This window comes from Clinocottus analis, unplaced genomic scaffold (assembly GCF_023055335.1).
Source record: "Clinocottus analis isolate CAN_PGR_092001 unplaced genomic scaffold, fCliAna1.0.p SCAF_2, whole genome shotgun sequence".
Lineage (NCBI taxonomy): Eukaryota > Metazoa > Chordata > Actinopteri > Perciformes > Cottidae > Clinocottus > Clinocottus analis.
The window spans coordinates 20736525-20752288 of NW_027175931.1; the positions used below are offsets into that span (position 1 = coordinate 20736525).

General features: G+C 37.1%; 4 protein-coding genes across 4 annotated transcripts; all 4 read left to right on the forward strand.

Annotated features, from left to right (window-relative positions):
- The first annotated feature begins 2588 nt into the window (after positions 1–2588).
- Positions 2589–3524, forward strand: LOC137790200 (olfactory receptor 52B2-like). Its single transcript, XM_068584185.1, has one exon. It carries the CDS (start codon positions 2589–2591, stop codon positions 3522–3524), a length of 936 nt encoding a protein of 311 aa, XP_068440286.1.
- A 2874-nt stretch (positions 3525–6398) lies between these two features.
- LOC137790201 (olfactory receptor 1-like) lies at positions 6399–7340 on the forward strand. Its single transcript, XM_068584187.1, has one exon. It carries the CDS (start codon positions 6399–6401, stop codon positions 7338–7340), a length of 942 nt encoding a protein of 313 aa, XP_068440288.1.
- A 2977-nt stretch (positions 7341–10317) lies between these two features.
- On the forward strand, positions 10318–11259 carry LOC137790293 (olfactory receptor 52H1-like). The gene has a single exon (XM_068584391.1). It carries the CDS (start codon positions 10318–10320, stop codon positions 11257–11259), a length of 942 nt encoding a protein of 313 aa, XP_068440492.1.
- Positions 11260–14828: 3569 nt separating this feature from the next.
- Positions 14829–15764, forward strand: LOC137790858 (olfactory receptor 52B2-like). The gene has a single exon (XM_068585417.1). The coding sequence runs from the start codon at positions 14829–14831 to the stop codon at positions 15762–15764; it is 936 nt and encodes a 311-aa protein (XP_068441518.1).

Sequence of the window (15764 nt, forward strand, 5' to 3'; positions counted from 1 at the left end):
GCCTGTGGAGATGCGAATCACAACTCAGTGGCCAGATCTTGATCTCTTTTATATTCAGTGAGTAAGTTGTGACATCAATATTCTGTCCTCACCACCAGAGAGCGCTAGTTTTGTCATCAAACAAAGTTTAGCCTTGCTTGTTTGGACACAGAAGCCCACTTCCAAATGGCCCCCGACACCCTCACCCATGTGCTTTGAGTGGAAGGTCTGCTTTATCAAGTGTTTTTCCTTTTTGTGTTTGTCATGAACACGTTCCGTATAAATGTAGTTCTACCCATTCAAACACTAACTTGAAAACTGCTCAAACTAAGACAGACGTCTAATATAGTCATACAGATGTCAACAACTAAAAGAATATATTCTATTTAGAATCAAATATAGGTTTGTCTTGATTGAAGTGTTGGATATTTACAGGGACTGATAGCTGAGCAGCCAGTGGCAGGCTGTCTGGGCCTGCTAGGCCTTCTCTGCTGGCCTCAACAGAATCACAAAGTTTTAACTATTTTATAATCATATGTAGATATGTATTTTAAAGTGTAGCTAAAAATTATATCTCTTTCATTATTTAATTGTTTTTCACAACTATACTAAATGTATTATAACTATTTACCCCTATTATGGGACCTGATTGATTACTCCATGGTCAGGCAGGGCAGCGGGAACCAGGTCAGGTTTGAGCGCTGCGGCACATTAAATAGCTGAGAGGTTTTTTTTCAGCGTGAGAAATACTCTCTGTGGCGAGAGGACATGACTTAAGACCGAAATGAGCCCTGCAACATGCTAACGGAGAGCTAGCTAGCGTTAATATCTGCTAGCATTATGGACGTTGTGGTTGATCACAGACAGAGATGGGCAAAAATACATCAAATTGTATTTTGATACAAAATACCCTCAAATAAATGTAACAATACATGTATTTTGTATTTATAATACAGGAAACACTTTTTTATCGCAGAGTATTCAGGTTTAGGCTATATAATGTACTCAAAGCTCTGGTGAACCCCACAAAAAAAGGAAGAACAGTTACAGAATGTCAGTGTTAGTCTTTTTGTCTTATCCTAATGTCCAAATAGCTTGTTTGTGCTGCTTTGTTCCCAAAGGCCTGATGTGACCACTTCAATGCACTGTTTCAATTAGTGTATTTCTTCTGGGACGTATGAACAAATTAAAAAAAGGCTGTATAATACGTGATGCATTTCTTTTATGTATTGAGCCCACTGTCATCTATTCAAACAATGGATTTGTTAATAACACATTGCAGTTTAATATTGAGAAAACAAAGCAAAGACTATGTTTTGATATTTTAACCCCAACTGTGAACTTAATCTGCTTGAATATCTTTCCATATGTTTAAAGTATAGAATAAAGTTAACGATTCAGATGTGTGCAAGTTGTATGTCACATGCAGCCTCAAACGTTTGGTGTCCCTTTGGTGTTATTAAACAACATCCTTCATTAGAAAACCACAAGGAATTACTAATTGTCCAGGGATTAATTACGATGTGAGACAGTTAATAATACCTCTTTTAACTATATCTCAATGGGGCTCATTAATACAAGTGTTTTGACAAAGTAATGAGGCATCGAGCTGATGTAATTTGCAGTTTATCATAGTTACGGAATAATGCCAAAGAAGGTTAAGTTTAAAAAGATCATAATTAGTATGTTTGTGTGATATCAATGCAACATGTTCTAGGTAATGGGAACTAAAGGAGAGAAGACTTCAGATTGGAGTTAGATTGCCAAATGCCAGGGCTTCCTCGCAATACTGTACCCAAAACATTCACTCAACATACCTTTGTATTAGAGCTTCTCACATGGAGGAAACCACATCACATCAAGGCCACAAAAACATTTGCACTCCTCTTCCTCTGTTTGTGTTTCTCCTGCTTATCTCCATGTATCTGATTCTGTCTCTGTTTGAATGCAGGTGGTCATGACATCAGCTTCAGCGCCGGCTTTCTGAATCATATACAATGGCTGTTGTTGCAATAATACAGTCCTCTGTGTACTTATGGACATGCTAGTCATCACTTTTTCTTTTTTTGGTTTTATCCATGCCATTTTATTTGTAATTTGAGGGCAGCTCTATAGTAACGCCTTTAACAACATCGACTAGTCCCAACAATTCATAATGTCATTCATTTCTGCTGTAACTTCTTTTTGGGATTTGAAAAAAGGAATTTACACATTATTTCAGAGGAACAAACTAAGAGGATTTAATACAAACACTGGGTTTCAATAGTTTGTTTTTCTTTACGATGGTTGACTTTTTTGTGCCGGTGTGTTTTCTGCCACCACCTACAGGCCCGGATGAGCCGAGGGGGACGTGCGTAGGCCTAAAGGTCACCGCTTTAGACACACCTCTGATCAATATTTTGACAGAAGTGCTGTCTTCAGTGTTGGAAAGCCAAAGAAAATCCCAGAGGCACAAGTGACGTACACAAGTTATGGCTTTGGAAACATGAAATAAAGCCGGATGGGCAGGGTACTTCTCAACAGTTCATTGTGACCGCCTTAGATGCAATTTCTGACAATGACATTTCCTCCATTTATTTCTTATTAATCTGAAGTAAGCGGGGAAAGCAATGGAGAACAAATCTTTTTGGGTCAGCACTGAGTTAACCCTTGACACATTTATTATTCCACCGAGAGGAAAGTATCCCATATTTTTATTTGGTATTGCGATTTATTTTTTTAGCATTTTTTGCAACCTGACCTTGTTGAGTTTGATTATTCTGAAGAGAAACCTTCACAAGCCCATGTATTTCATCCTGTTTAATCTTCCCCTCAATGACTTGATAGGCATAACTGCAATGTTACCAAAGGTGCTTTCAGACATTGTGACAGAGACAAACCACGTGTACTATCCTCTCTGTGTTTTACAAGCCTTCTTGCTCCACATGTACGGTGGTGGGATTCTGTTTATTCTCGCAGCAATGTCTTTTGATCGTTATGCCGCCATCTGTATGCCGTTACGCTACAGCTCTGTCATGACCCCCAGAGTTGTCATTTGTATTATTGCTCTCGTTTGGGGACTTGACTTTGTCTTGATTGTATCATTGTTCTCTTTACAGACAAGGCTTCCCAGGTGTAAAACTGTGATTATGAATGTGTTCTGTGACAACCCATCTCTTCTGAAGCTCACATGCGGAAACACAGCGGTCAATAATATCATAGGGCTATTTAACACGGCTGTCATGCAATTCCTGAGTGTGTCTATCCAAACATTTTCCTATGTGAAGATTCTGATGGCGTGTGTGTTGACAAGGAGGTCTGAAACAAAAACAAAAGCTGTCAACACGTGTGTTGCACAGTTGCTCATATTAATCATATTTGAGATTGTGGCAACTTTCACAATTTTATCTCATAGGTTCAAAAATGTTTCAGCTGACTTGCAAAAGATAATGGGTATGATGATATTTCTTGTACCTCCACTTCTGAATCCAATTGTATATGGGCTGTATACAAGTGAAATACGCAACACTTTTCTGACAGTCTTAAAAAACAGAGTGCCACTCTAAATTTTGACACAAGCGGACTAACAGCGCTGACATTTTGTCTCATTAAGCAGCAAAGAAAGTGCATGAACTTCAGAGCCTTTTTTTTCTTGTGGAAACCTGCTTCTATATGAAAGTTACATTTTCTACCGTAGAATAGCAAGTTTTATTTTGGACATTTTTGGGAAAATAGGTTTTCTTCAATACAGTGAGTTTTGTAAAAAAGCTAGGGAATCTATTTTGACCTGTCAATGAGGCAGAGTTAAGCTTTGAAAGTGTAGCGATTGGAGCACATTGGCATTGCATGTGATAATGCTAAAGCAGATGAAGATATGTGCATCTTTCTGCAATCACACAAGTATGCGTCCTGACTTTTTCGTGTTGTTACAAGTTTGGAAAAAATTGTGATAATTTCCTTTATGTCTCTATTGGGGTGTATAGCACTTTGTGTTGTCTGGGTTCAATGAAGATATTCGCCTCACACTGCACATAGTTTAACAGGAAATAATTAATTGGCCATTCGAAGTCAAAGCCTTTTGTAAAACTGTCTCAGGCATTTAATCTGTTCTTTATTTGTTCTCATCATATTCACATTTTATTGTACGTCTAAATATTGTTTGCTGTAAAGAAGTGTTCACAGTTTTATTTACTTGTCGTGCAATCCATGTGCCTGCAAATCATTTTACCGCCATTAATCATGAAATAGTCCAAATTATATTCAAGATGTACAGATGTGTGATTAATTAATAAAAACAATGATTCTAAAATATATCTCATGTTTTTCCATGATTGAATGAAAACTTTTAACAAAGCTGAAACCAGTTTTGGACTTTCATAACAAACATTGTACATTCATCCTAATATTTACATTCAAATCCAGTACGACTTAATCCTTTAAGCCAAATGAGTCTTTACACAAAATCTCCATCATATATACTTTACATATCCTTTTATGCATTTGAGGATTACATGCTTTGTGAATGGTTCATGTTAAGATATGTTTAGGAGCCTTACCATAATGTATGTTCATGAGCCTTATCATTTAAAAAAAAATACCACAAATCACATGAAACAGTAGAGGTGATTTCTTTTCTGTAGAGTTCTGTTGCATGTCATTGCAATAAATGATGAGGAATACGATGACAGGAGCAAATGTGAAAGAAAGACTGGAAATAAAGCACAATAACAACTTATCTTTTCAGTACTGAAATATTTCTTTCCATCAAATTGTTTCCTCTGAAGAAGAGTTCACATATTTATTTAATTGTCATCACTTCATTTGTCTGCAAATCGTTTTACATCCATTTATCAAATTATTACAGAATTCAAAATAGTTGGAGGGGAGAGGATGGGGGGGGGGGGGCATGAACATTTCAGCCCCATGTCTGAGCTCCTGCTTTCCACGAGGAAAGTAGGGGAGCACGTGTACGAAGTCCTGACACAAAATTGATACTCCTTAAACAACAAGGGCTTCTGTGTCGTATCCCTAAAGCCAGCTGATCCACTAAGGGGCTACATCTTTAATCAGTCCATGTAGTCCAGGTGGGATGATGGGGTTCTTGTGAAAAAAATAACCTATTTCTATTCTCATGCCTTGGCCCGTGTCTCATGATATGTTTTTCCTTTCTCTAGCCAACATGTCAGCTGGGGCTCTTATTTGCTAAAAGACTACGAGGTTAAGGCTCTTAAAGTAATACATTAAATGCAGAATACCACTAAGCCACAACTTTCCACAATCAGATGTCAAACAGAGTACATGTAGCACAGCTGGATTAATATCACTGCTGTCTGTATTAAGGATGAAAAGTGTGACGTGGTGATGGGAAAAGACAACCAGAGCATCCACAAGAGCTCTCTGCGGTGAAGTGAATGATGTATGGCACTCCTGCATTCATAAACTTTCCGAATTGCTGCAGGTCAAACTTGGATGCAGCCACACTGTAACAAGGTTCTGTAGTTTTCACAGTAATATTATTGTATAGTGGACATATTCTTATTGTTTTTTGATTTGTGGAGAAAATATTTTATGTATTTAAAACACAAAATACTCCACTCTAAAGTATTCTGTTACAAATTACGTTAGTTTTTTTTATTGGCCCCATCGGACATTTCCTGATCTTCTATGATTATATCTGCCATGCATTATTTTTTGATTTTACACAAATCAGTCTGATGATGTGTCGAGTTACAGTAGTTCTGAAATCCAGAGATACACACATGGAAGCGTTTCCTCCATTCTTTGAAACTTTAGGCTCTTGTTGATCTTGAATGCCATGTTGTGAAAGTTTGCATATTTGTGGTCAAAACACAACACACCATGTTTTGTTATATCAAGGTATGAAAAAATATAAATATTTATGTTTATTCATTTTTAGCATAAGGAAAACCTACAAAAGAACAATACATTATCTCTAAAAAGCATTAGGATTTAATTCACTAATACATATGAATTAACACAATTAACACATATAAATTCCCACTATATATAACACATATGCATACTTGACATAAGGCAGTGGACAGGACAAAAAGTGATACAATTAATCAAGTTGCAGGGATAATTATGTCGTATGGACCTTTCATTCTGCCGTTAATATTTTGCAAATAGGAACCACATGCATTTGAAACCATAGTGCATGATTAATTTGTTTCTCTCATGATGTCAGTTTGTTTTCAACAATTGCACCACCTGAACTATTCTGCTCCACCCCCATGAGCCATCTTTGTTTTCATAGTAATGGCAACAACAAAAAGAGTCTCTGTTATTGCACCTTAAAGCACAGACACTGCAGTATAAAACCAGTACATCTGAATTAATGCATAGCACATTTCTTTGAGGTGAGAGTACTTTTTTTTCTTCAATATTGGAGGCACCAGCATAATAGAGACAATATAATTATGTATACCAATGCATCTGATATGGAATTACTTACACTGGTATCATTGGATATATCTGCTGCACATATTTATCCAGTGTTTGTTTTTAGCACACTAACCTATCTTATTATTGTCTTTTGCAACTTGTCGGTACTGGCAACTATTGCTCTGAGTAAAAAGCTGCACAATCCCATGTTTATCCTGCTGTTCAACTTGCCCATTAGTGACATGGTGGGCTCCACGGCTCTTTTCCCTCATCTTCTTTTCAGCATTGTGACTCAAAACAGAGGGATTTCCTCTTCTGCATGTATTACTCAGGCTTTTATGATTCATTTTTATGGTACAGGAAACCTGCTCATCTTGAGTGCCATGGCATATGACAGATACGTTGCTATATGTTGTCCTTTGCGGTATAATGACATCATGAGTCCAAAAAATGTAATCAAAATTATTATTTTAATATGGTTTATTAATGTATCCTTAATTGTGACTTTGATTTTGATGCTTACACGGTTCAAATTTTGCAGGACAAATATAGTGGATTTGTACTGTAACAATCCATCATTATTAAAACTGGTCTGTGAGGACACCAGAATAAACAACTTCTATGGGATGTTTACTATCGTCTTACTTCAGGGCGGACCGCTGTTAATAATAATATACACATATGTACAGATTTTGCGTACATGTGTCATGACTAAACACTCTGATGCCCGGAAAAAAGCCTTTCAGACATGTGGTACACATTTAGTTGTTTACTTAATCCTAGAAATTAATACTGCCTTTACGGTCATTGCTCATCGCATCCAGAGTGTATCCCCGTACCTTAGAAGGGTTCTTGGTTTATCAATCTTAATATTTCCCCCTCTCTTGGACCCGATTATTTATGGTCTGAAAACCACAGAACTGAAGCGGAGCTTCATATTGTTGCTTAAAAAAAAATTGTGTTCAACCAAGTTGTAACCGGTTTTCAATTGTAATGAGACATTAGAGGAGTCGCACACGTTAAATATTATGTTGCCAAAACAAACATTGATTTAAGAATCCTCTTTAAATGAAAGCTCCCCTATAATATGTCATGTATTACTGCACAGCAGAGAAGTTACACATGTCTGTGTTTGTTGATGATTTGTCTTATGAATATGTTGTGCATTTGTCTATATCATGTTCATGTGAATGTTCATTTGTGTTTATCAGCCCCTCCCAGCACCTCAACAGCCCAGGTTATTTCTCCTCCTAAGGTGGACTCTGTTGTAATAGTTTTAATAAAAAGGGAAGGAAAACAACAGAATCAACCACACACAGTAGACTGAGACCCTTTCACTGACCCAATGCATGGAATGAACATTTATTAAAATGCAACAATAAATATTCTTTTGTTTGTGCAAATTTGGGATTTTATTCATCCAGTAACACATTTGTAAACTGTGTGCACGTCTCAACACTGAATACATTGTATGCAAAGTACTGATGAGGAAATTAAAGCAATCTTATTCTGATCGTTGTTTGTTATGACTCTATTACTTTTTGAAATACAAGCATATTTCAAATTCCACAACCGACTGTCAAAACAAACTCTTACTCATCTGTTTTTTTTCTGCAGTATATTTTTGTCTATGCAGTGAATATCCTCATAGTCTCCAAATTATATAATGAATTAATTTCCTCAAATTGAAAGAAATATGCAAAATATTGGTGTTTCTCAGATGAATTTAATGTGTTTTCCTCGACAAGGATGAAATGAAAGAGCAACAATTACAAGTTTAGAGTTTCCTTCTGCAACACATTTCCCATTTGATATAAAATCAATAGGCTGTTGTCATATTAATCTATTGTGTGGCGCTCACTGAACATGGACACCCCCACATATTCGAATTTCTTTATTATTTTTAGTGATTGTTAATTGTTTTGTTTGTTTGCCTGGCCTGTATTTGTTTATCTTCCAATGGATGTTTGAATGATTTGAGAAGTTAATGTTTGGTTACAAGGATTTGTGGGAAAAGCGAGGGAAAAAGTAACGCCTGCACTATTCAGCAGTGGACTAGAATAGCCTGCAGTATGCAGTGCAGGCTCTGATCAGAGTGTGTTTCTGTATTTTCAGTGCTGTCAGGAAAGCAATTCTTAAAATCCATGCACGCCAGGATCTCCTGTGTCCAAATGTGCAGCAATTGAATAAGATTAACATTCATAGAGAGGTTATGGTCTAACAAACATATTAAAAGTTGGAAACATTTTATCTACAACATCGTTATATAATGAAATGATTGTACGTTTGCTGGATCTGTGTCGTGCTGTAACACACTGGACAGAAAGATATAGAGCCAAATCAGGATGCCTTTCATCTGATGTATGCTAAACAAAGACTAGTCAGACTTTTACATTACATTACATTACATTACATGTCATTTAGCTGACGCTTTTTCCAAAGCGACTTACAATAAGTGCATTTCAACCGTAAGTACGAAGTAGGAACAACAAGAATCAAGATAGAACAATTTCTCAAATAAAGTCAAACTGCTAAGTGCTAACAGTAGCCATCGAAGTGCTGCCTAAGTGCTTCCGCCATTGTCTTTATTCAAGGTATAGTCGAAAAAGGTGAGTTTTTAGTTTGCGGATGAAGATGTAGACACTTTCTGCTGTCCTGATGTCGGTGGGGAGCTCATTCCACCATCGAGGAGCCAGCACTGCAAACAATCGTGGTTTTGTTGAGTGTCGAGTTCGCAGCGACGGAGCGACAAGCTGATTGGCCGAAGCTGAGCGGAGCGAACGAGCTGGTGTGTATGGTTTCAGTGGTTTTAGTTGTTAGTGTGGGACACTGCATCCTACACTTCCCATCATGCAATAGTACACTGTCTTTCTTTGGATCTGTCTCTTTCTCCAAAATCCCCACTTCTTTCAAAGCCCAAATCCTGTTTCTAGTGCAGGCTTAATGTAAAAGAGCCCAGGCAGAGATAACCCTGGTTACGTCATTGGGGTCATCTGCATTCATCACACAACAATCTTTACACAACTGTGTCTTCTCTGATGATACCACTAGGGGACGCCATACATTTATATTATGTAATTGAGTTCATCCCTGAAGGGAGATTGTGATTATTGCCACATTCCAAGACAGACTTATTTTTTATGATGAATATTTTTAGACTTGCCGACCACTAGTTGTGACAAGAACAATGCCACTTCTTCAAAAACAACAGCCTCCTCATATATTTACAGAGTAGAGATTATTTTTGTAAAAATGTAAAAGGTTCTCCTCCAAGAGAGCCACCAACTGTTAGTCATATAATCATTGATGCTTGTAATTCATTGCAATAAGGTTCTTAGGATAAAACCTCACATCACTGAACAAGAACACTACAGATTATGTGAACCAACAAGAGAAAGAAGCGCTGGACACTGGATAACTGAAGACATTTGCCCAAATGACTGAGAAACACGCTCAGCTCCACATACTCCCGGACCAGGTTAGACTAACTAAAGAGCATAAGGATTTAATTCACTAATAAATATGAATTAACACAATTAACACATATAAATTCCCACTATATATAACACATATGCATATTTGACATAAGGCAGTGGACAGGACAAAAAGTGATACAATTATGTCGTATAAACCTTTCATTCTGCCGTTAATATTTTGCAAATAGGGACCACATGCATTTGAAACCATAGTGCATGATTAATTTGTTTCTCTCATGATGTCAGTTTGTTTTCAACAATTGCACCACCTGAACTATTCTGCTCCACCCCCATGAGCCATCTTTGTTTTCATAGTAATGGCAACAACAAAAAGAGTCTCTGTTATTGCACCTGAAAGCACAGACACTGCAGTATAAAACCAGTACATCTGAATTAATGCATAGCACATTTCTTTGAGGTGAGAGTACTTTATTTTCTTCAATATTGGAGGCACCAGCATAATAGAGACAATATAATTATGTATACCAATGCATCTGATATGGAATTACTTACACTGGTATCATTGGATATATCTGCTGCACATATTTATCCAGTGTTTGTTTTTAGCACACTAACCTATCTTATTATTGTCTTTTGCAACTTGTCGGTACTGGCAACTATTGCTCTGAGTAAAAAGCTGCACAATCCCATGTTTATCCTGCTGTTCAACTTGCCCATTAGTGACATGGTGGGCTCCACGGCTTTTTTCCCTCATCTTCTTTTCAGCATTGTGACTCAAAACAGAGGGATTTCCTCTTCTGCATGTATTACTCAGGCTTTTATGATTCATTTTTATGGTACAGGAAACCTGCTCATCTTGAGTGCCATGGCATATGACAGATACGTTGCTATATGTTGTCCTTTGAGGTATAATGACATCATGAGTCCAAAAAATGTAATCAAAATTATTATTTTAATATGGTTTATTAATGTATCTATAATTGTGACTTTGATGTCGATGCTTACACGGTTCAAATTTTGCAGGACAAATATAGTGGATTTGTACTGTAACAATCCATCATTATTAAAACTGGTCTGTGAGGACACCAGAATAAACAACTTCTATGGGATCTTTACTATCGTCTTACTTCAGGGCGGACCGCTGTTAATAATAATATACACATATGTACAGATTTTGCGTACATGTGTCATGACTAAACACTCTGATGCCCGGAAAAAAGCCTTTCAGACATGTGGTACACATTTAGTTGTTTTCTTAATCCTACAAATTAATACTGCCTTTACACTCATTGCTCATCGCATCCAGAGTGTATCCCCGTACCTTAGAAGGGTTCTTGGTTTATCAGTCTTATTATTTCCCCCTCTCTTGGACCCAATTATTTATGGTCTGAAAACCACAGAACTGAAGCGGAGCTTCATATTGTTGCTTAAAAAAAAAATGTGTTCAACCAAGTTGTAACCGGTTTTCAATTGTAATGAGACATTACAGGAGTCGCACACGTTAAATATTATGTTGCCAAAACAAACATTGATTTCAGAATCCTCTTTAAATGAAAGCTCCCCTATAATATGTCATGTATTACTGCACAGCAGAGAAGTTACACATGTCTGTGTTTGTTGATGATTTGTCTTATGAATATGTTGTGCATTTGTCTATATCATGTTCATGTGAATGTTCATTTGTGTTAATCAGCACACACACACACACACACACACACACACACACACACACACACACACACACACATCAGTTAGTTCAGTGTGAATGTTGAGTTATTATACAATGCGTAAAGTTTAGTTTTCTGTGTTTGTTGATGATTTGTCTTATGAATATGTTGTGCATTTGTCTATATCATGTTCATGTGAATGTTCATTTGTGTTTATCAGCCCCTCCCAGCACTTCAACAGCCCAGGTTATTTCTCCTCCTAAGGTGGACTCTGTTGTAATAGTTTTAATAAAAAGGGAAGGAAAACAACAGAATCAACCACACACAGTAGACTGGGAATGAACATTTATTAAAATGCAACAATGAATATTTTTCTGTTTGTGCAAATTTGGGATTTTATTCATCCAGTAACACGTTTGTAAACTGTGTGCATGTCTCAACACTGAAAACATTGTATGTATTATGGGGACTGCAAAGTACTAATGAGGAAATTAAAGCAATCTTATTCTGATCGTTGTTTGTTATGACTCTATTACTTTTTGAAATACAAGCATATTTCAAATTCCACAACCGACTGTCAAAACAAACTCTTACTCATCTGTTATTTTTTCTGCAGTCTTTTTTTTTGTCTCTGCAGTGAATATCCTCATAGTCTCCAAATGATGTAATGAATTAATTTCCTTAAATTAAAAAAAAACAAACAAAATAATTGGTGTTTCTCAGATGAATTGAATGTGTTTTTCCCAACAAGGAGGAAATGAAAGAGCAACAATTACTCTCTTCTTTTAAAGCCCAAATCCTGTTTCTAGTGCAGGCTTAATGTAAAAGAGCCCAGGCAGAGATAACCCTGGTTACGTCATTGGGGTCATCTGCATTCATCACACAACAATCTTCACACAACTGTGTCTCCTCTGATGATACCACTAGGGGACGCCATACATTTATATTATGTATTTGAGTTCATCCCTGCAGGGAGATTGTGATTATTGCCACATATCAAGACAGACTTATTTTTTATGATAATTATTTTTAGACTTGCCGACCACTAGTTGTGACAAGAACAATGCCACTTCTTCAAAAACAACAGCCTCCTCATATATTTATAGAGTAGAGATTATTTTTGTAAAAATGTAAAAGGTTCTCATCCAAAAGAGCCACCAACTGTTAGTCATATAATCATTGATGCTTGTAATTCATTGCAATAAGGTTCTTAGGATAAAACCTCACATCACTGAACAAGAACACTACAGATTATGTGAACCAACAAGAGAAAGAAGAGCTGGACACTGGATAACTGAAGACATTTGCCCAAATGACTGAGAAACACGCTCAGCTCCACATACTCCCGGACCAGGTTAGACTGCTGGAAAAAACTTGATTCGTTATTTTTATAACTCCCAAACAGAAGTCTAATGAAACTCATGAGAATGTGGCAAAATCATAGTTGATCATGCTTACATTTGCTGGTCTTGACCCTCTACATTTCGAGCACCATGCCCCCTGTACTGGGGGAGCTTCTCAAGTTCATGTTTTCAAGTACTTGTGTTATTTATTTTTTTCTTGTGAAAAAATGTATGAACATTTATAACATATTTTGATCGTAACTATGAATATCCAGCATGATTTAAGCAAGATTGCCTTGGTTTTGTTCAAAATGTGTGCTTCAGACTCTTACTAATGGTCCCACATACTGATAACATCCCTTTTTGGAACAGGCCCTAAAGAACCCGAATCTGTAACCAAAAAAAAAAACACAGAAAAACAAAGTGGGGTCATTCAAAGGTTTTTCTAAATCGCTTCAGAAATGGAAAAGTTAAAAGTTTTATAAGAAAACTACATTTCCCAGAGGCATGGCCGGATGCTTTCTTTTCAGTAGACCGCACATGTGCTGTCTGAGGTGGTTCAAAGGTCATCTGCCTTACAGGGAAGCTACCAGACATGGAAATGTGAACCAACCTTTTTTTTAAGGTGGGACTAGGTGGATTTGGATTTGCTTTGTTAGACTCCTACCAGCCCGGACGGTTATGGAGATGTGTTTATTATTGAAATCTGTAAAGGATACTTACAAGCAATTTTGTGAAACCTTACGGGCGCACAAGCTCATGGCGAGTCATTAGAATTTACCTAATTACATAAACTTAACCGTTACTTTTATTATATTGTAGCCTACCGAGCCGATCTTTTCTCAAAAGGGCTGCAGTATTGTAGCCACGGGAAATGAAGTGAAGGGGGTCGCGGTGGGTGCGATTACCATAAAGTTAAGAATTTCTGGAGGGATGAAGCAACAATTCCCAGAATAATCTAAGGAAAGATGATACCTCCTATCGATCATGTTGAAAGCAAGTAAGGTCGTTACTTCAGGTCTCATAGCTCGCTTCTTTCTCATACATGTGCGAGAATATAGACATTACGTACTCCATACGACCCCAAAAAGAATAGGATAAATTGCTGTCCTTCAATGAGGCAGATCTTTCATACCTATAATGTAATAAAAAGTAGTTTATGTCAATGTATATTTTTTACCTTGCTTGCTGCAGGCCTCTTGGGCCCCCCATCAAGAGCCACACTGGATGGAAACTAAGGTCAGTTTTGTTATTTACCAGAAGTGTATGGGTGATGCCTCTACCAGCCTTGGTAGAAAACTAGGCAATTAAAAACACATTCTGTGTAATAAATCAAAAATTAAATTAAATTAGTTTTCTTAATAATAAATACATATTTTGTATAAATGTCTTTGTGTCAACTCAATCATTTTGATTCACCTTATATCAATATGTGGCCGGTAGGAGGGTAACTAACATGTAATATGCTTCCAAAGCCCTTGTGAGCCAGTGGTTAAGTCATTGCCATAACAATCTTAATCTACACTTTATAATAAACCAGGACACACCAGAGAGTTGCCTGGTTGGTGAGCAGAAAAAAATCCCTTATATATAGTTGCTTCTACCCCTGCACATCTTATCTGTTGGTCAATGTTGCCAGTACTAGGTAGGGATGATCCAATGCATGTTTCTTCAGTTTATTCTATATTCTCTCTGTATTTTGTTCCTGAATTTTAAGTGTCAAAACCCCCAAAAGCTACAAATTGTTATTTGTTATATATGCATCTGGGCTGAAAGTGAAGTGGCATGGACATTTTCAGGCTTTAATTTTGGTAACTTCTTTCCTGAGCAGAGAGAGTTTTCAACTTGCTAATTATAACTCAAATTCAGCTGGGGTTTTCACACTTTTTAAAACATTATCTCTGGATACATTTCTTGTTTTACTAAGTATCTCATAATCTTGTATATGGAATAGCTATGCTACTTGATAATTAAATATTTGAATCTGTTTCAATTGTCTAGGAAGGAAGAGCATCCAGATGGGAAACCTGTACAACATCTCATCTGTTTTGGTGCTAAATCACCTGAACCTCTCCTCTGAAAATGTGTTACCTGCATTTCTTTTTGCAACTCTGAGCTACATGATCATACTTTTCTGCAACCTTATTCTAATCCTCACTATTATACTGAACAAATCTCTGCATTGTCCCATGTACCTAATTCTGCTGAACCTCCCCATCAACGACCTCATAGGCTCCTCAGCATTCTTCCTCAGGATCATCAATGACTTAGTGACGAACCGAAAGACAATGCAATACTCAGCTCGTGTTACCCAAGCTTTCTTTATCCACATCTATGCGACAGGTACAGTGATCATTTTGAGTGCTATGGCTTATGATCGATACATTGCCATATGTTGGCCTTTAAAATATAACACTATTATGACTTATGCAAACATAATGAGAATAATCACAATTGTGTGGATGATTTGTTTAGTCCTAGTATGTGTGCTTTTTTATCTGCTTTTGCGTTTACCCCGCTGTCGATCTGAATTGACAAATCCTTACTGTGATAATCCATCTTTGCTGGCTCTGGTCTGTGCCAACACAACCATCAATAACATTTATGGGCTTCTTATGGTCGCTATTTCACAGGTGATGAGTATTGGGATGATGTTGTACACATATCTCCAGATCCTTGTTGCATGCTTCAGATCTAAAAGATCTGACACAAAAGCCAAAGCTCTGCAGACATGCGCCACACATCTGACCGTTTTTCTCCTGTTGGAGTGTCTGGGTCTTTTCACCATAATTGCATACAGACTAAGGAATATTTCACCACATTTAAGGAGGTTCATGGGGGTATCAACTTTAATTTTCCCGCCGACATTAAATCCAATCATCTATGGACTGAAAACAAAAGACATTCGAGAGAAAGTAGTTCACTTTTTTCGGAAAAGAATTTTTCCATCTTGA